Source organism: Typha latifolia, chromosome 13 (genome assembly GCF_019914945.1).
Source record: "Typha latifolia isolate L0001 chromosome 13, TyphaL0001v2, whole genome shotgun sequence".
Classification (NCBI taxonomy): Eukaryota; Viridiplantae; Streptophyta; class Magnoliopsida; order Poales; family Typhaceae; genus Typha; species Typha latifolia.
In genome coordinates, this window is record NC_133098.1 from 2,813,615 (window position 1) to 2,832,367 (window position 18,753).

The 18,753-nt window shown below is 40.2% G+C and overlaps 3 protein-coding genes across 6 annotated transcripts; 2 read left to right on the forward strand and 1 right to left on the reverse strand.

Annotated features, from left to right (window-relative positions):
- The first annotated feature begins 732 nt into the window (after nt 1-732).
- On the forward strand, nt 733-4,770 carry LOC140799503 (homeobox-leucine zipper protein ROC8-like). Its single transcript, XM_073153821.1, has 10 exons — nt 733-1,114; nt 1,275-1,392; nt 1,572-1,760; nt 2,058-2,516; nt 2,598-2,696; nt 2,782-2,991; nt 3,079-3,259; nt 3,339-3,607; nt 3,704-3,793; nt 3,875-4,770. The coding sequence occupies exons 1-10, from the start codon at nt 1,020-1,022 to the stop codon at nt 4,253-4,255; spliced, it is 2,091 nt and encodes a 696-aa protein (XP_073009922.1). The 5' UTR covers nt 733-1,019; the 3' UTR covers nt 4,256-4,770.
- Nucleotides 4,771-10,554: 5,784 nt separating this feature from the next.
- LOC140799576 (protein Barley B recombinant-like) lies at nt 10,555-12,189 on the forward strand. 4 transcript variants are annotated; one of them, XM_073153953.1, is made up of 3 exons: nt 10,604-10,770; nt 11,019-11,065; nt 11,170-12,189. In XM_073153953.1, exon 3 carries the CDS (start codon nt 11,183-11,185, stop codon nt 11,978-11,980), a length of 798 nt encoding a protein of 265 aa, XP_073010054.1. In that variant the 5' UTR covers nt 10,604-10,770; nt 11,019-11,065; nt 11,170-11,182; the 3' UTR covers nt 11,981-12,189. The 4 variants fall into 4 exon arrangements, with proteins under 4 accessions (XP_073010052.1, XP_073010056.1, XP_073010054.1 ...); XM_073153951.1 differs by having other exon boundaries at nt 10,555-10,770; nt 11,019-12,189; XM_073153955.1 differs by lacking the exon at nt 11,019-11,065 and having other exon boundaries at nt 10,555-10,770.
- Nucleotides 12,190-15,612: 3,423 nt separating this feature from the next.
- On the reverse strand, nt 15,613-17,995 carry LOC140800445 (protein indeterminate-domain 14-like). The gene is made up of 3 exons (XM_073155245.1): nt 17,185-17,995; nt 16,665-17,064; nt 15,613-16,417 (listed from the first exon to the last, which is right to left on the reverse strand). Exons 1-3 carry the CDS (start codon nt 17,297-17,299, stop codon nt 15,772-15,774), a joined length of 1,161 nt encoding a protein of 386 aa, XP_073011346.1. The 5' UTR covers nt 17,300-17,995; the 3' UTR covers nt 15,613-15,771.
- Between the last annotated feature and the right edge of the window lie 758 nt (nt 17,996-18,753).

Sequence of the window (18,753 nt, forward strand, 5' to 3'; positions counted from 1 at the left end):
TATATTGTCTGGGGAATTTTTGCAAGCTTTATAGGATTAAATGTTCCGACAACGATTAAGATGATGACATCCATGTAAAATTATTGTTAACTTCTCACTAATCACTAGTCCTTGACATAATTACCAGCCATTACAGTGTGAGCCAAACCAAAGATTCCAATGTTAGTGTGTTGGGTTCGGATCCCAATAGATTCGGACACGCTTTTAACCCTCATTATCACATCCAACACCCACGGTTTCGGATCTAGACGTCAAACCAAAGGCTATGCCTTCTAATTTCTTATTTATTTTTTCTTTTCCTTTTTTTTTTTTTTTTACATTTCCCCATGGTTTTGTTCCCAAAGTTGGTGGAAATTAATGAGCAGCCTTATCGGATCCAATAGGAAAACGAAATAGGATCCGAGTCCGAGCCGTTTCGTTCGTGTCCCGCCTTAATGACTCCAGCTGTGCCAACCCAGCACGAAGAGGAGAGTAAGAAGAAAGAAATGGAGAGAGAGAGAGGAGGGGAGAGAGAGACCATCGAACGAAGAGAAAAGATTTAAATCACCGGCTCTTAATACGCATCGGTTACCACTCCCCTCTCTCTTTCTCTCTCTTGGTTCTCTCTTACGAAGAGGAGAGAAAGGAATAGGAAGTATAGAGAGAGAGAGAGAGAGAGAGCTATTAATTCCAAGTACCAGGGCAGGAAAATTTCTTGCCTTAATAGGGGGTGTATCCGCCCGGATTGTGGCTGATATTTCCAAACGAGGCCTCGCCGTTTTCCGGATTTGGCGTAGTGCTTTGCACCCCTTCCCTACGCTTTCCTTCCCTTCCCTTCCCTTCCGTTCCCTTCTCCTCCCCTGGTCAAGACGAGGTTGCGTTTTGGAGTTCGAATCGAGGAGAGCAAGAAAGGAGGCGTTTTGAGGGGTCCAGAGTGGGATTTGGAGCAATTGGAGACAGACCCATATGCTGGTTTCCTTAGTTTAGTGGAGTAAGGGAGGAGTGTTCTAGGTGGGAGGAGCTTGGAGGAAGGGAGAAGGATGGATTTTGGCGACGACCAAGATGGCTCGGATGGCCAGAGGAAGAAAAAGCGCTACCACCGCCACACTCCGAGGCAGATACAGCAACTGGAAGCGTACGGCATTGCTCTCTTTTGCCTTCTCCTCCTCCTTTTTCTTCTCCTCCTCCTCCTCTGCTCCTTTTGTTTTTTTGCTATTTGGCCTTCTCTTCTTTCTCACCCTTGTGGGTTTCTTTTTTGTTCTCTTTCTTCTTCGGTAATTTGGGTGATGCTATAGGATGTTTAAGGAGTGCCCGCATCCCGACGAGAAGCAGAGGATGCAGCTGAGCAGGGATTTGGCTTTGGAGCCACGGCAGATCAAGTTCTGGTTCCAGAATAGGAGGACCCAGATGAAGGTAACATCTCTCTCTCTCTCTCTCTCTCTCTCTCTCTCTCTCTCTCTCTCTCTCTCTCTCTCTTCCCCCTCTTGTCTCCATTGGATCAAACCACTGTCTGCGGAAGTGAGACAAAAGCAAAAAAAGGAGGTCCTTTGTGACTAATCTTTCTCTGTCCGTCTTCTCTCTATGGTGATTAGGCCCAGCACGAGAGGGCCGACAACTGCGCTCTCCGGGCGGAGAACGATAAAATACGCTGCGAGAATATCGCCATGAGGGAGGCGCTCAAGAATGTCATCTGCCCCACTTGCGGCGGCCCTCCGGTCACCGAGGACTCCTACTTCGACGAGCAGAAGCTAAGAATGGAGAACGCTAGATTGAAAGAAGAGGTACCCACTAGTGCTTTTCCTTTTCAATCGTGTGTGTATATATATAAGTGGGTATCATTTATCTGCTCGAATCTTGTTTGTTTTAGCCAGCATCTTATTATAGTAGTTCACTCCAACTTGTAGAAGTAGTAACCTCCATGATGAGTAGTAGGAGAAGAAAGAATCAATACCAGCGGTCTTTATCAGATCACTATCTTAGTAGAAATTTTAATTTCCGAGGTAGAGGGAGGGGACGAAGTTGCCAAAATCTCTTTTAAAATGGGAAAAGTTCGTAACTTTTGATCAATATCCATGCAGCTCGATCAAGTTTCCAGCTTAACATCAAAATATCTCGGAAGGCCGATTACGCAACTTCCTCCGGTTCAGCCAGTACCCATTTCTTCGTTAGATTTGTCAGTTGGGGGACTCGGAAGTCCGGTGATTGGCCCTTCACTTGACCTTGATCTCCTTACTGGGAGTTCATCTGCTATACCATTTCCATTCCCAACAGCCGTATCTGAAATGGAGAAGCCTATCATGGCGGACATGGCCACTAGTGCAATGGATGAGGTGATAAGGCTAGTGCAAACTGATGAACCTCTATGGGTGAAGCCTGGTGGTGATGGCAGGGAAGTCCTCAGCCTCGAAACCTATGATCGGATCTTTCGGAAGCCAGGGAACCACTTCCGGGGCCCTGATATCCGTGTCGAAGTCTCAAGGGATTCTGGACTGGTGTTTATCAATGCAGTGCAATTGGTTGATGTGTTCATGGACTCGGTAAGCTTTGCTTCATTGTTATCTGGATTATAACTTCCTCTAGATTGAATTTGGAATGAGATGGACTCATACTTGGTGCAGAACAAATGGTTAGAGTTTTTTCCCAGCATTATTTCCAAGACTAGGACAATTGAAGTCCTTGCAGCTGGAATGGCAGGAAGGAGCGGATCACTACTTTTGGTAGCAGTTTAATTCATTACATAATTTTTTTGCTTTCGTCCAAGAGATATCTTATTAATAAATTTCTAATTCAAATTCACCGCAGATGTATGAAGAGCTGCATGTTCTTTCACCAGTCGTGCCAACCCGTGAGTTCTGCTTCCTGCGTTACTGTCAGCAAATCGAACAAGGCTTATGGGTTATCGCTGATGTTTCGGTAGACTTACCCCGAGAAAATCAATACAGCACTCCTTCCCGGTCCCGAAGGCTTCCTTCTGGCTGCTTGATTCAAGATGTGCCCAATGGTTATTCCAAGGTTTTTGATAGATGCATGCACTTGTTTTCCCTATGAAATATATCCATTTTCCATTTGAATGGTAGTAAATGGGATTTCTTGATGCAGGTGACTTGGGTGGAACACATGGAAATCGAGGAGAAAGCTCCTGTTCATCTACTCTACCGGGATCTTGTTAACAGCGGGACAGCATTTGGAGCTCACCGATGGCTGACCACCCTGCAGAGGACTTGCGAAAGATTTGCGTGTCTAATGGCTGCTGGCAATTCCCCTAGGGATCTTGGAGGAGGTATCTCTAAGTGACTACGTGCTTGCTATTTGGAGCTAGGAGCTTCCACTTAACTATGTTTATGTCTGCGTGCCTCCAGTGATTCCCTCACCAGAAGGCAAGAGGAGCATGATGAAGCTTTCACAGAGGATGGTCAATAACTTCTGCGTTAGTTTGAGTTCATCCCAGGTCCACCGGTGGACGACGCTCTCAGGACTGAACGATGTTGGTGTGCGAGTTACAGTTCATAGAAGCTCAGGTCCTGGCCAGCCCAGTGGCGTCGTTCTCAGTGCCGCAACCTCTCTATGGCTGCCTATATCATGCGAGAGAGTCTTCACTTTCTTCAGAGATGAGAACATGCGATCTCAGGTTACTTATCTGTTCATGTTCATCATTCATAGTCTTCAATCTTTTATTGCTACACGTACAAAGTTTTGTAAAAATATGCTTCCATTCTTCTCTCAGTGGGATGTTCTCTCAAGTGGCAACTCAGTGCAAGAGGTTGCGCGAATTACAAATGGTTCGCATCCAGGGAATTGCATTTCTCTCCTCCGAGTAAGTATTATCATGTGAATCATTGATCATTACATTGGATGTTGAGCTTATCTAAAATGTTGCATTGTTCAACAAATATAGGGACTCAACTCCAGCCAGAACAGCATGCTAATACTACAAGAGAGCTGCACTGATGCATCCGGCTCACTAGTTGTGTATGCTCCTATCGACATCCCGGCCATCAACATTGTAATGAGCGGCGAGGATCCCTCCAACATCTCGCTCCTCCCATCAGGTTTTGCGATTCTGCCCGACGGCAGATCAGGAGGGGGTAGTGGGGCCTCGACGAGCTCGAATCCGATGGGCAGCTCATTGGGTTCTCTGATCACCGTGGCGTTCCAGATACTCGTAAGCAGCCTGCCATCATCGAAGCTGAACGTCGAGTCAGTGGCGACGGTCAATAACCTCATTAGCACCACTGTGCAGCAAATAAAGGCTGCCTTGAATTGCCCCAGCGGGTGACGAACTGAAGCTTTCAGAGCTCTCCCCACCTCTTCTTCCCTCCCTCTACATCTTTTACTTAGCTGCAACAATAGCAGATGGGGCACAGAGGGGTGGGGGGGCGCTCTTGATGTGGCCATTCAAGAGGGGAGGTTTAATTGGGTTTCCTTTGGGTTGGTTGGGGCCTTCAATGCTCTCATCAAGAGCTGGAAACTGGGGCTTGGGGAGCCTGCTACTACTACTAATGCTGATGCCAGTCTTCATAACAAGTTCAAAGATTTTTACAGCAGTCAAGTCACATTTAACATCTCAGGAAGCCTTTAAAGAAGGGAGTCAAGAACGCACCATGCTTGTCTCTTATCCTTGCTGTCATAAATCCTTTCCTCTCTTCTTTTAGCTTTTGCCTCTTTCCTTTCTTCTCGTCACCCCCTTTTCCCATTTTTACTCTCTTTATGCAGCAAGGATGAGTGGTTCGGGTATTGACTTCTGTCCATTAAATATTTAACTTATGAACAGCATTGAAAATAGTTCCAAAATGTTGAAGCCTATGTTGTTTTCATTTGCTCATCTTATTTGCAAACAAACTACCCATCCCCATCCCCATCCCCCCCTCTCTATGTCAGAGAAGAATAATGGACTTTATGCATGTATTAATTGGTTGCTCATAGAGTTGGAAGTCCTTATTAATAATGTGCTATTCATGAATGATAGTTTGAACATTGTACCATTGATGAGCTAAGAGTGAGTGAGATGATGCCCCTATATTTGAAGCAATGGATGTCAACAACTGTGAGGTGGGCCTTCTCAACTTCCATTGGTGGTAGTTTAAAGAGAGAGAGAAAGAGATGGGCCAGAGCAAATTAAATCCAATTTATTTTTGGTGGTTGGTATCCAACTCCTTAATCAAGCAAAGACTAAGACGTTCTGGTAGCATTAGTTATGCTCTTGGTTACTGCTACTAATAGTAGCTGGATACTCTGCTCACAAACGTTGCTTTCCTCTCTGGAAATTCATAGCTGTGTTGAAGAATGGGGGCCCTCTTTGCCTTAAATGAAGGGCATTAGTTGGCTAATTTCTACTTACATTGCCAATTTATTATGAGGTATTTTCATAGAAAAGGTAAATTACAATTTATTTCCATATATTTCTGTTCGGTGTTAATTTACTCTTATGTACTTTAAATTTACGCACTTAAACACCTTGTGTCCATACTAAATTGTAACAAGAGGATGTGAAAAGACCTAATTACCTCTTAGAAATATAATCCAATCATTTAGCAATTTATGCCAAAAAGATATTTAATGAGAAATATATATATATATATATATATATATATATATATATATATATATATATATATATATCTTTGACCCTGCTTTCTTTTGAGCACATTGCAAGAACATTAAAGTGATGCTTGTTATATATGCCTAATGCTTTTATGACAGCATTTCAATAATAGTTGGTCATTATTTGATCTTTTTAGTACTTGGATAAGAAGCTGATGTTGGATCATTAATGTACTGTTCGAAAGGAACAGAGGGAGATTAATTATTTCGTATGACGCCGAGGTTATATTTCTTTTCATCAATTATTCCTTTGGCACTCTCTTTTGAGAGAGAATTAATGCATGATGATTGGCCTTAAAAATAGCTTTAATAATCTTGTCTAAGATAAGAACTTTAATTATTTCTAAGCTTCATAACACCATCATCATTTAATTCAATAGAAAGAAAAGAAAAGAAAAACTAAAAGTTGTAAATATAAGCAACCTTCTAGCCTTAGTATTCCAGTGGTGAGTGGTCCAAAAACTTTTTGTAAGTAGTCACCTTCAACTTCTCTTTTTCCCCTAATGAATCAATTGGGCTAGATTAAGTTGCCACTTTCATATACAGAGATGCATATTTCTCTAGGTTTGGCTATTTAGATGAACACTCTGACCTCAAAGTGATTATTAATGAGGCAATGGGTGCCACCATCCTCTTGTTGCTCTTATTTTTGCCCAAGAATTTATAGTATAAGGGCCCCATGAATCTAAGTTTCTAATCTAATCTATGGGGCATTCATCACATTGGAATATCTAGGAATAGAATGACACTTGGAACAGGGAAGGGCTCAGCTTTAGCCTGACTGCACTGAATCATCCAAAGTTGAACAGTGAGTAAGAGGCCCAAGCATAGGCCCAATGTTTTCTTCATCCTTTAATGTGTTTTTGTCCATTAAGAATTTATTAATGTTCAAATTTGAATGGCTTCACAATTTCTTTCTCCAAATTGATCTGTTTTCCCATAGTATTGAGAGCTTAATGGTACTCCATTTTACCAATATAGTTAGGATTCGAATAGCATGAATACTCATATAATATAAGCCGTTTTAATTAACTCAGCACTAGTTAGACATTGTTAGAGTAATTTTCATTATTTTTGGCTCGTCAAAAGCAAAAAAAAATAGTTTTTGTTATATTTCATCTCGTCCTTCTAACTTTTTTTTTCTTCTTGATAAAGTATTTATCTAATTGGGAGACTGTGAGAGTTATGGTCCAAGTGACACATGATATATAACACAAATTATAGAACTCAATTCAATTCAAAAACTTAAGCTATTAGATGACAGCCTAAGAGTGTATATAGATTCTTTCACTTTCACTAAACCTTCATATCAGATATTCATCAGCCACCACCCCCTCCCTCCCTCATATGTAAACTCAATATCAGTGACTCTTCTTTGAATCTAATCTATTATTTTTAACTAAGCTTTAGAGCTAATTTATCTTTTAGTAGCATATTAGTATCAGAGTCTTGACTCTTCAACTATCATGTTACCATGACTCATCCCCCAAAAGCTCATATGTCTGTTAGAGCCATCAAATTAGTCATACCAAACTGCTTCAAAGTAATCTAGGATTAAGCTATGATACTACTATTCGAAAGATAAGCTAGCGGAGTTCTAGTCAAGTGAAATAATATTTGACATAAATTAACTTTAGAATCCAACTCAACTAAAAAACCTAAATTATTAGGTTTTTTTTTCTCTCGTTCCAATATGAGACTAAACGTTTAACGGTTCTCTATTAGGAAAAAGACAATATTTTTAAATATATAATTAAAATATTTTAGGGTTTTCATCGATCTAACAATGAGTCAATTATTCTTGATACAATAAATAGTTACTATAACTATTAGTGGGGGAGTGAGTGCCCTAGGTTTATCGTCTAACTGATTTTATCCATCTCTTGTAAAATAACTATTGTAATCTTACTCTATTTTTAGATTCTACTCCACTAAATCATTAGAGGATATTTTTATCATTTAGAAAAGAGTTCTTCATACATAGCCAGTTTTGCTCCATCAATATTATTTCCCATAATTTTATCCTAAGAAAAAGAGAAAACATCCAAGTTTATCAACACCATTGGCAGTGAATTCTTTTCTAACAACAACTAGTACCAGCTAGTCATGCTCTGGATATTGGATCTTGACCTTGGAAATAATATGACAGCAGGCACAGTAAACACAAACCACTCCTTAATTAATTGGCAAAAGAGTAAGAACAAAAAGGCAAGAAGAAGAAGAAAAGAAAAATGTTGAGCAAATTTCAAGGTACATGGAATTAAAACAACTGAGATTTGGGCTTGGTGCATGTGGACAAGTAGTAAGAGATTGAGAGAGATAAAGAGAGAGAGAGAGAGAGGGAGAGAAAAGGATGCATAAATGCATTGAGAGGAGAGGGTGAGAGGTTGGATGGAAACCCTCTCTTCCTAATAAATGTGTGATTTGGTTTTATTAAATGATAGCATTTATAGTGTTGATTTTGATGCCCTAATGGTTTCGATAACACCCTACATTTTACCGATTTTGTAATTCAACCCTTCTTTCCGGTTTTTTTATCTCCTAAATAAAACCGTCGAAATATAGGGTGTTCTGTCAAAAAAAATTAGACTAATTAGCAATGCTATTTTGATTAATCTACAACTTTATTTCATAAAAATGTTTGAAGAGCATATTTGGTACAAATCTGTTCATAATTAGTTTGGATAATTTATGAGCAAGTCCAACCTATCTGTCTGGCATTGGCATTTAATAGGGGGATTCCTAATACCTTTGAGTCAAATAATTCTAATCCACACTGCATCAATCTGATGAGTTGTAAATTAAATCCTCTTCAATTAGTGCTCGAATTGAATCGGCCACCTAAGCACTTCGAGAACACTTGATCTCGTGGGGCCCGCTGGTGTACGATAGCGCGTGGAGTATTTCCGAGGGCTGACATGCAACGTATATATACCTGTTGTTTCTATTTAAATTTTTTTTTTTTTTGAAGCCAAGAGGGCTATATTCGGCTATATATTACTGAACTACCCCTGCGTTCAACGCATCGTTAGAAATAAGGTTACAAAATTCTTGGGAGGGTGGGTCACAACTACAATAACCGAAGGGCGCGCTAACCCTAACCGTTGTCCAGCCATTTAAAACATTGCATTCCCTCCATACATGTACGAACCTAATTTCCAAAAATTGCTCACTCAAGCTGAGTCAAGACGCCAAGTTCCTGATACGCCATGAGCTTTGCTCTACCCTCTTCAAAATTTTGATGGCCTCAGTTTGCTAGCTCTGTCGACCACCCTTAACCCTAACCTGATAGCCCACATCTTGGAGGCCACTTGTTTCATTTAATACACATTGAGTGGCGGATGTGGTACTCTATATAAGGGCACGGATCCTCTATATTTTGGGCTGCACAAAGTTTTACGGACAGATGATTTAGAGGGCCCCTAATTGGCTGTCAAAAATTATATATTTTACAGAACTGACACTGGTATTACATGATGACAAGCTCACGAACATCTATAATAAAAATAAATGAATATTATAAATCCTCGATACGAAGGTCAGCAAATCTTGATATAGGAGAATTAAAAATATATCTGAATAGAGTCACCCATAGATGATTGGCTTACGGTGCCCGACCTCTAGGATGATGGTGCTACTTAGAGCAGAGAGAGAGAGACTCATCAAGAAAGGTCTTCATCTCAAGATCACTTTTGATGTCATGTCTTTCTCACTGGGTGATGCCACCACCTTTGATACATGGATCGAGGGCTTGTACTAAGTCTGTTCATAGGTTCTTTCTTCCTCCTGCAACATAGCAACTGTCTGGTTGGAAGGTACTGTGGCGGTTGCCGACGATGCTAAGGATCAAGACATTTTTGTTGGAAGCTGAGTAGAAACCAATGAAATACTACTTTCTTCGGCTGCGAACTCGATTAGTTAGTCTTATTTCTTAGTATTAATTTTTTTTAAAAAATAAACTTAATTAAATATTTAAAAAAAAACATTTACTTATTGAACTAGGTTAGGAGCCCCTTAATCAGTTCGGTCTTTAAACTCAAAAGCAAACAATGCCCTAATGCTTTAATTTTGATAGCATCCATATAAAGCATGTAGAGCATGCATAATCTCCATTTATAAGATGCCTCACCCTCTTCCAATGTGCGAGGGGCCTTAGCTGAATGAAGCTAACCTTATTATAAATAAATAAAAAGTGAGTTTTTCTTTCAAATATCTACTCTCTTTTTTTTTTAATCTGCTTTGAAACTGCAGTACAAACATATGATAGTGGAATCTTCCTCTTAGGCCACTTAAATCTTATATGATATTTCCAAGTCACCTCAACTATTAGCTTCATCACTCTACCAAGTAACATAATGATCATGTGAAGAATCTGGTTCTTTAACTTGATACGAAGCGACAACGAGGGTCGCTATTAATCTAATCATCACTACATTTTGAAGCTCTGTCATTAGATGCTCCCAAAGTTAAGTGCAATTTGAGCAAGGAATCACCATCTTTGGATCATTAAGTAATTGGCTAATGATGTTGAAATGTTTTGAAGTTTAAACAAAAAGAAAAAAGAAGAAGCCCTGGTGAGTTTATGATGGATTTTCTCATATAATCGTCTATGATTAAACCCAACATTTGTTCAATTGGAACATAGTTAGAGAAATGAAATAAAAAGTATACTAATGATGGTAAACATGCCATAAGAATTCTAAAAATAATAAAATAATTTTTAATTTTTGACTTCTAGTTTTTTGTCTGTTTGCTTTTAGTTAAAAAAAATATTAGATGTTAATTTTAAGTGCTCTTAGAAAAATAATATGTTAAAATGGTCAATATCAAAAGAGAAGGTCAAAGTGTTAAAAATATATATAAAATTTTTATTATAAAAAATAGACAAATAATTTGATAATCTAAGTGTAAACGACACCCCAAATTAGAAGCAATGGATAAGAACAAGTCTACTAGACAATTTTGTTTCTTTCTAAGTTTCTATTCATCTCTATAAAACCAATGAGTCTGGAAAAGGATAAATATATTTGAGATAGTAAATTAAATCATTTTATACCTCTAAATTTAACAACGTCTCCCCACTATATATACAGAAGTAATCCGTCCTTTTTAGCTTCTTTTTTCTTCGATCGTCTCTCTTTCTTTCTGCATCAAACGTCGGCAAAGAGACCTAGAAACAGCTCTTCCAAAGTAAGTACTCCTTTTATCATTGCTTTTGTTTTTTTGGTATCTTTATTGACATACAGTTCTTAAAAGAATAAAATCTCGTTGTCTTGATCCTATTTCACACCCTCTTCTCAATTTTTTTTAAGATGATTTGAGACTAGGGTTTTCTTTTTGTTGTCAAAATGCAACCTTTTCGGGTATGTTATCATTATTTAGTTGATTTGCTTCGATTTTTTTAAGTTTTGGATCTTTGCCTGTAATGGGTTTTCTAGGTTTGGCCTGGAGGGAACAATGTGGTAGATTTGGTCGACTAGATTTGGTAAAAGAGTCTTTTTTTTTTTTTTTTCTTTCCCTGAGGTTCCCTTTGGGGATAGCTATTGGTTGTTTACTTGTTTAGCCTACTTCTGCCTTTATGGAGGATAGTGGGGGTTTTGGCATGCGGAATTGGGCGTACTATGACCAACCCATGAAGAGTAATCTGGGGCTGCAGCTCATGTCATCGGCGGCGGAGCGCGACACGAAGCAGTTTCTCTCCAATGGAGAGTATCTCCACCCCAGCTGCTCTGTCGCTGAGCCGCCTATTCCAATGGAGTTCATGAGGAATGGTTGGATGAACCATAGGGAGAGCAAGATGATCCATATGTTGCCTGTGAACCACAATTACACAATCTTGCCCAATGCCCATGGAGACCACCTGTTCCCAATGATGCAGCACACGCCGGAAATTCCCAACCGTGACAAGGACCCGCCAAAGGATGAGCCGCAAAGCAGAAAAAATGGGCCATTGAAGAAGTCTCAGGCTCGAGCCGAGAAGGCATCAAAACCAAAGAAGCCGAAGAAGATTCCTCTATTGAGAGATGAAAACAGCAACCGGGCAGTTTCACGGGGAAAGAATGGGAGGAAGAGCACAGATATGGTTATCAATGGTATTGATTTGGACATATCGGGTATCCCGACTCCGGTGTGCTCGTGCACGGGCACTCCCCAGAATTGCTATCGTTGGGGCGTTGGAGGATGGCAATCTGCCTGTTGTACTACTGGCATTTCTGTGTATCCTCTCCCAATGAGCACAAAGCGGCGGGGAGCACGCATTGCTGGGCGGAAGATGAGCCTAGGTGCATTTAAGAAGGTATTGGAGAAGCTCGCAGGGGAAGGGTATAACCTTAGTAACCCAATTGACTTGAAGACTTATTGGGCTAAGCATGGAACAAATAAGTTTGTGACAATCAGGTAAAAGTGAGGATGCTTACTATGTTAACTAGGACTTGGGGTCTGGTCTGATCTTCCTTTGTATATAGCCTTGATGTTGTTTCGTCAGCAATTACTTGCTTCTTAATTTTGACTTTGATGGAGGCAATGGTCTTTCTTCTTTCTCTTTCTATTTCTGCGGCTTCTAGTTGTAAGAGGAAGAAAATTATCTAATCTAAATCACTGTTCAACTAATGCTTGTCTTTCTTTTAAAATTATTATGTTGACTTCGATACTTTATTATGTGAAAGTTGAATACATTTGACATTATTCCAATTTTTGGGTGACTTCATTTAGTTCAATGTCACTTTAGTACGGTAGTAGTGACAGCAGTAAGCCAGTAACACGTTTTGTTTATTTTGGTCTCAACATTTGTAGGGTAAACTTACATCTTTTTACTGGTTCAAGCTCGACAGTATCTAATTTTCTCCCTCTTCAGGTATACAAACTTACTAATGCGAGATAATGGCAACCTTTGCAGTCAAATCCTATTATCAACATACTATTTTTGTTTTGTGTTACTCAATTGTACCATCTGTGATTTCCTATACTGCATTATGTAAGTTGACATTCATGTCCTAGTAATATTCTTTGTTTCTTTGTCAATTTCATTACTCAACATTTGTATTAGTAGAGTGAAAGCACTGGTGATGAATAGAAGCCTTTCAAATTTAAGGTAACCAACTGGATATTGAAGCAGATAGAGGGTCCTCCAGGTTGGATTCTAGAAGTCACCCTTTCTCCCGGTGTATGTTAAAAAGAAAAAGTGACGAACTTTTTTGTATGTTTTGCAGGTTATGTAACTTCTGATATTAACCAGTGAGTAGCAGGTAGATTCGATCAGCTCCTGAGATCTTTATGTAGCTTTTCTGGATTGAGAGAGTCATTTGCTTTATACTCTGATACCTGCTGTTCTCTTTCTTGAGATCAGATTATTATGACCATTCTTTGTGGCCATGCTCAGTCTACCTTGCCAGTGTTTTTAGTACTTCTAGCATTTTTCTCTTGATTAACTCTTTATCGGCATTAAATGGCATTCTTTTGATAATTTAGGGAAGTTAGATTTATTTTCTTCCATTGAAGAATATGTAATCTATTGAGTCAAGTAGAAAATGAGAGTATTGTTAGGCAGCAAGTTTAGTTCTTATTTTGTTTCTAATTGCTTATTCTATACTAGTGATGCTATTAAGTATTAACAAGGCATAAATTCTTAGATATCAGATGAAGTTTCAGATTGTTAATTGAGGCAGACTAACTGATGGTCCATGTTTTTTACACTTAAATGCAAGTCTGGTCTCGCCTAAGTTCACTCTTGTTAGGGAACTTGCTTTACAAGCTAGAAGTTGTCATCTACTCTGTGTTCAATCTCTGCATTGAGTTTCTTAAGTTGCCATTACTCGCTGTGTTTTAACATTTGTTTGATTGACCTGTATGTAAGCCTGAGCATAAGTGAACTAAGCTGGTCGCAGATAGATACACCAATATCTATATGCTGGTCTACAGGTTACTTTCTTTTGTTGGTATCTTTTGCTATATTCTTCTCTATTGTATATATTCTATTATCTTCATTTATTTGGAGTCTTATTTAGAATAAGATCATGTTAATTAAATTGTGGACTCATATATGGGAGATTTGAGTCCTGGATTCAAAATAATTTGCTTAAGATTGTTTAGGATTCTGCAAATACCCAGTGTAGAGCATGGTTTGATATGCTTTTCCTTTTTCCTCCATCGTCAACCTTGTTTGTATAATTCTTCTCTATGACAGCTTGGAGCAATATCTGTTCAAATGATGGTAGGGCTCCTGTCGGAGAAGTAACTACGCAATTCAGTTTCGAGAAATTGAAATTGGTGTATGACCTGTAAATTATACCGAGTTGCTTTCCAGTGAATACTTTTTCTCTCATCTAACAGTTCGTCTAACTAATGTCCGAATCTCTTTAGTCTACAGAGTTATATTGTTCCAATCCCACGTAGTTGATGCTGATCAATTGACCATTCATGAAAGAAGCAAACTTCTGATTGGACTTCTTGAATGCACAAGGAAAGTTGATGTTCAACTCGAGGATTTATACTCTACTGGTGTTTGTATTGCATTTGATTCTTAAACCTTGGAACAATGGACTGAGCTTTTAATTGTTGATTTGTGTATGTTTTCTTGTCCAGATATGTGATTTAGATTGGTTTCAATGTTGTGCAGCAGAAAGTTTCTTCTTTGATGAGTAATAATTATCTTTGACACACGCCTGATTCCCTGGACTTCTCCTGGAGTGGGCTGGGGACATCGCTCTCTCCAATTTCTTTCGCTCCTCCCTTCAAACATTCTACTCTCCTTAGGGAAGTCGTCACCCTGAGGTTGGATTAAAAAGATCACTACTGCTGAAGTTGACCAGATTAGGGCCCTCTGTTTGCTTGGGCCCGCCGGGGGACCTCTCCGACGTGCATGGCCTCCAAGTCTTTCTCTACTGCATCCCTCTTGGGGTTGCAACTTCATCAGCTCCTCTTAGGACTCCTTCCTTCCTCTCCTCTGCTGGATTTATTTGCACCTGCACCATGGCCGTCCCTCTCTGCCTACTGGTCTTCTTAGCGGCGGGAATCCCTGTGTTAGCAACTCCGACTCACAACCGATCATCTCCTCTCTGCTTCTCTCTCTCCTCCTTCATGTTTTGTTTAATATAACCACGCTTGACCACTTCTCTCAATGTCTCTCTCTATATATAAGTTCTATTTACTTTCTTTGTCAGTCTGTTCCTGAGATCCCAAGAGTTGCATTTATTAAAAGAACGCAATAACTTCTGGTGTAAGAGCAATTCATTCCAACTTGTCCTTTTCTTTACTGTTTGCAACATGGTAAGAAATAGACTAATATACATACGAAGTTTGAGAATCTTGAAGCAAGTGAGTGACTGGGCTGCAGATTCAAGAAAGCTAACGATGTGCAGTTTCTTGAGTATAAACTATAAGAGAGTTCGGCACCAGCATGAAGACGGGTTGCATCCCAATCCAATAAGAAAAAAGGAAAAAAAGAGAAAAATTCACTCTGTCCCATTGAATCCCGTATATATATATATATATATCCTTATAGTATTGTCCTATTAGAGGGAAATCAATGAGATAATAGTGAACTACTCCTTATCTTATAAGTAAAATTAAACTGTATGAATATATACTGTTGAATTGCTTCCTTTCACCTAATTTGGTGCATGTCATGTGATGTCTTTGGACTACTTGATAGTGCTTTTGTGGTCCAAATTTGAGCACAAGTGCAGTTAAAGATACTTCAGGTACTTGGACTAGTTTTCACAAACCAACATATGCTCAAACTAGTATCATACTGTACAAAATCTCTACCTCTCTGTACTAGATCATAAATCTGAGACAATTTGGAAGGATTGGATATTAGGTGATTAAGGATAAAAATAGATGGGAACATAATCAAAATATCTGTAATTAAGTGTGAAGCTACTCAAATAGATGTCGCTTTGATTTAAATTGAATGATATAACTATTACTTAGAGTGAGATCTCCATAGTCATCATCCTATTCATTGGTCGCATTAAAAAAAGAAGGCTACAAAAGATCATCACCCCTCCTTTTCTTAAAAAAAGAAATATAGAATTGAAACAAAGAAGCACATGATTTCATTTTTCATGCCACAATAAATCCTTCAAGAAACTATCAAACACCTAATTACACCATCCATATAGCAAAAGATCAAAACACTAGTTGCTTTTGAGACCAAAAAAAGAAGTGAAGCTCAAAAGGAAATATCGATAGCTACATAGTGGAGATCCTCCCTTGATTGTATCCATCATCATTCCCCACCTCTCCCTCCGTCACCGCCGACGACATGTAACTGGCGGCGAAGGAATTCTCGTCGGACGCGGCCATCGCCGTTCTCGCCAAGAACCGCTGCTTGCAAGCATAGCAAGTAATCTGCAGCAACCCTTCATTGATCTGCTTCACTGCATGGTCTCTCAAGGCGAGAGCTCTACTGAGCTCGGCCTGCGCCTTGTGCCGAACTCTCTTCGCATTGGCAAACTCTTGCTCGGCTAATTCCATCTGCCTCTTGGCCTTCTGCCTCGCCTCGTCGGCCATCGCCTTCTCGGCCACTGCGGCTCGTTCGTGATCACCGGCGCCGAGTCCAATGGCGAGGTGCAAATTTGCGAGACGGGTGTCGTCGGCCGTCGTCGAAGAGGGAGCGGCGGCTGTGGAGATGGCGTTTGATGGTGGTAAGAGCTGTAGCTCAAGATTGTGATCGCGTTTGTGAGGATTATGGCTTGGATTCAACAACATTGATAGGGTCGTAGCAGTTGTAGTAGTAGTATTAGTAGTGGTAGTATGCCAGTTTGGTGTGGGTGTATGGGTCCTTGACAGGCAATCGAGCTTGCATGCGTCCTGGTGCTCTATGAAGCTCTCCACCCTGTGGAAGTGTTGAAAAATCTAATCATTTACGGATGACAGAAGCATGAGAGTTAGTGCCCTTTGGATTCACGCACATAAATGTGGAGTGGGAATCAGAAACAAATATGCAAGCTACCCACACGGCAGTGGCATAGGGAATTGTGTCAATGCTGGGGGATTGGCAGGTTGCTCTGCGTGTCCGAAATTTTGCAAAGAAGACCCTACGAAGAGGGTTGGGAACTAAAAGTAAGATTAAAATTAATCACCTGGAGAAGACCCGGCCGCAGTCGCAGGAGTGGCCGCGGGTGCCGCAGGTCTTGAGATGGGCCTTGTAGTCGGACTGGACGGCGTAGGCCTTGGAGCACTTGGCGCAGACCCACTGCCGGCGGTCGGAGTGCTTGCGGCGGAAGTGCTTCTTGATGCCTACGAGGTCGCCGAGGGCGTGGCAGGGGTCGTGGTGGAGGCAGGAGGGCTCGGGGCAGACGAACACGCGCTTCCGGGCGTCCGACGGCTCGCGCTTCAGGAGCTTCCACGGCACCTTGTGCCGTCGCCGGTGCATCTGGAGGTTCTGATCGCGCTGGAACCCCTGGTTACAGATCTCGCACACGTACCGGTCGGACTCCAGCAGGGTGCGCGGCGAGAGCGACACCACCTCCGCGTCGGGGTCTAATTTAAAAGAACAAAAGAAAAATCACACATAAATAAAGATATCCGGATATTTCTTCTTCGTTCGTCAAGATGACACAACTTAAGGTTCTAGAGAAGTTGGTGAGTTTCTGTCGGTACCTGGAGTGCCGGCCGGCCTTCTTTTCTTCTTGGTGGAGATGTCGGTGCCGCTGCCAAGATGGGGTAGCGGCGGAGGCGGAGGCGGGGGTGGGGAGGGAGAGGAGGAGCTTAACATGAGTGGCTAATTAAGCTTGATGGAAACTAGCTAGCCTATGTTTGCCCTTTGCTTTATGTGAATCTATGCATCATAAAGTAGTCATGGGTCATGGAGAAAGTTGTTCATGAAGGGAAGAAGGGGGGGAGAGAGAGAGAGAGAGAGAGAGAGAGAGAGAGAATAGAATCGAATAGAATAGGAAGAAAGACAGCTAGAGATGGAAGGGAAAAGCTCTTCTACTCTTCTATCTATCTATCCAAGGGGATTGTTTTAAAACCCTCTTGCAGGCGAATAGCAAGGTCAGCTATCTAGCAAGTTGAAGTTATGCAATTGCAAGAGCTTCTCTCTTTAAGATTTTATGAGTGTGGTATGGGGGAGGGAGGGAGGGAGGAGTTGTAATAAATGGCTCTCTTAAGTCTAAGAAGAGAAAAAGATAAATTTTATAGAGGACCTCTACAGCTAGGATAATATTTTTCCCCTAAAAAATTTAATCTCTACTAACAGACAATTAACATTGCAAATTTCTAGTGCTCACAGAAAAATGATAGTGATGAATACTTTTGAGAGAGAGAGAGAGAGAGGGAGAGAGAGAGAGAGAGAGAGGGAGAGAGAGAAGGGAGGTAACATGAAAACTGAGACAAGCACTGAACAATGTGATTGAGACAGAAGAGAAAACATCCCTACAGAGAAAAATAAAGGCTCTCATAATTTCATGACGACTCCCATTTGATCCGTAAATTGCATGCATTAATGCAGCCTTGTCCAAACTGCACGCCCTCTCTCTTTTTCTCTCCAGTACTAAGTATATATATATATATAATTATACATCATACGGGAGCATCGCATCGTACATGTATATATACATGTATATGTAATACACTTTGACCACATCTACTTTATTTTGCATCTCTTCAAACACATTTTATTCATGACCAATGTGAAATCGAACTAATGGTGTCAATACCTTTGTTCCTAAAAACAGTTGACTGACTCGACTGTATTCTCCCACATTCCTAAATTTTATGGACTGAAATACTCCCTCTAGCATCACATTTAAATTAAGAATGAATTGATCCCGCCTCTACTCAATTGTAAAATAAGAAGAAAAGAACATCATTCAAACAAAAATTCCCTCGGATATATTACTATCTTTTAACAAAAATAATAAAGATATTTTGGGATTCTTAAATATTCTGTTAGCAATATTTTTATATTTTATATTAGCTATAAATAAAGAAGGTGAAATGATTTTTATGTGGAAATCTAAGAGGATAAATTATTTATTCTAAGTAATTAGTAGGACTAAGATCACTTCATGTACTTATTGTTCTTCTAGAGTAAGGAAACATTTAAGCGTTTTATGAGAATAATTTTTGGATCCCATCACTACTGCTGATGGTGAGTATACCCTCTATTCCTCCTCTCGTACGTACTTGTCGTTTCTTTGTTGGATTGCTACAATAGATTAGTTTAAG

What these genes read in the sequence shown, in the direction of transcription:
- LOC140799576 (XM_073153951.1), top strand. Translation starts at nt 11,159, where the DNA reads ATGGAGGATAGTGGGGGTTTTGGCATGCGGAATTGGGCGTACTATGAC.
- LOC140799503 (XM_073153821.1), top strand. Translation starts at nt 1,020, where the DNA reads ATGGATTTTGGCGACGACCAAGATGGCTCGGATGGCCAGAGGAAGAAA. An exon ending in TGCCCAATGGTTATTCCAAG is followed by an intron (nt 2,992 to 3,078) that starts GTTTTTGATAGA and finishes TTCTTGATGCAG; the next exon opens with GTGACTTGGGTGGAACACAT. An exon ending in ATTGCATTTCTCTCCTCCGA is followed by an intron (nt 3,794 to 3,874) that starts GTAAGTATTATC and finishes CAACAAATATAG; the next exon opens with GGACTCAACTCCAGCCAGAA.
- LOC140800445 (XM_073155245.1), bottom strand. Translation starts at nt 17,299, where the DNA reads ATGTTAAGCTCCTCCTCTCCCTCCCCACCCCCGCCTCCGCCTCCGCCG. An exon ending in AAGGCCGGCCGGCACTCCAG is followed by an intron (nt 17,065 to 17,184) that starts GTACCGACAGAA and finishes CTTTTAAATTAG; the next exon opens with ACCCCGACGCGGAGGTGGTG. An exon ending in TGCGGCCGGGTCTTCTCCAG is followed by an intron (nt 16,418 to 16,664) that starts GTGATTAATTTT and finishes ACACTTCCACAG; the next exon opens with GGTGGAGAGCTTCATAGAGC.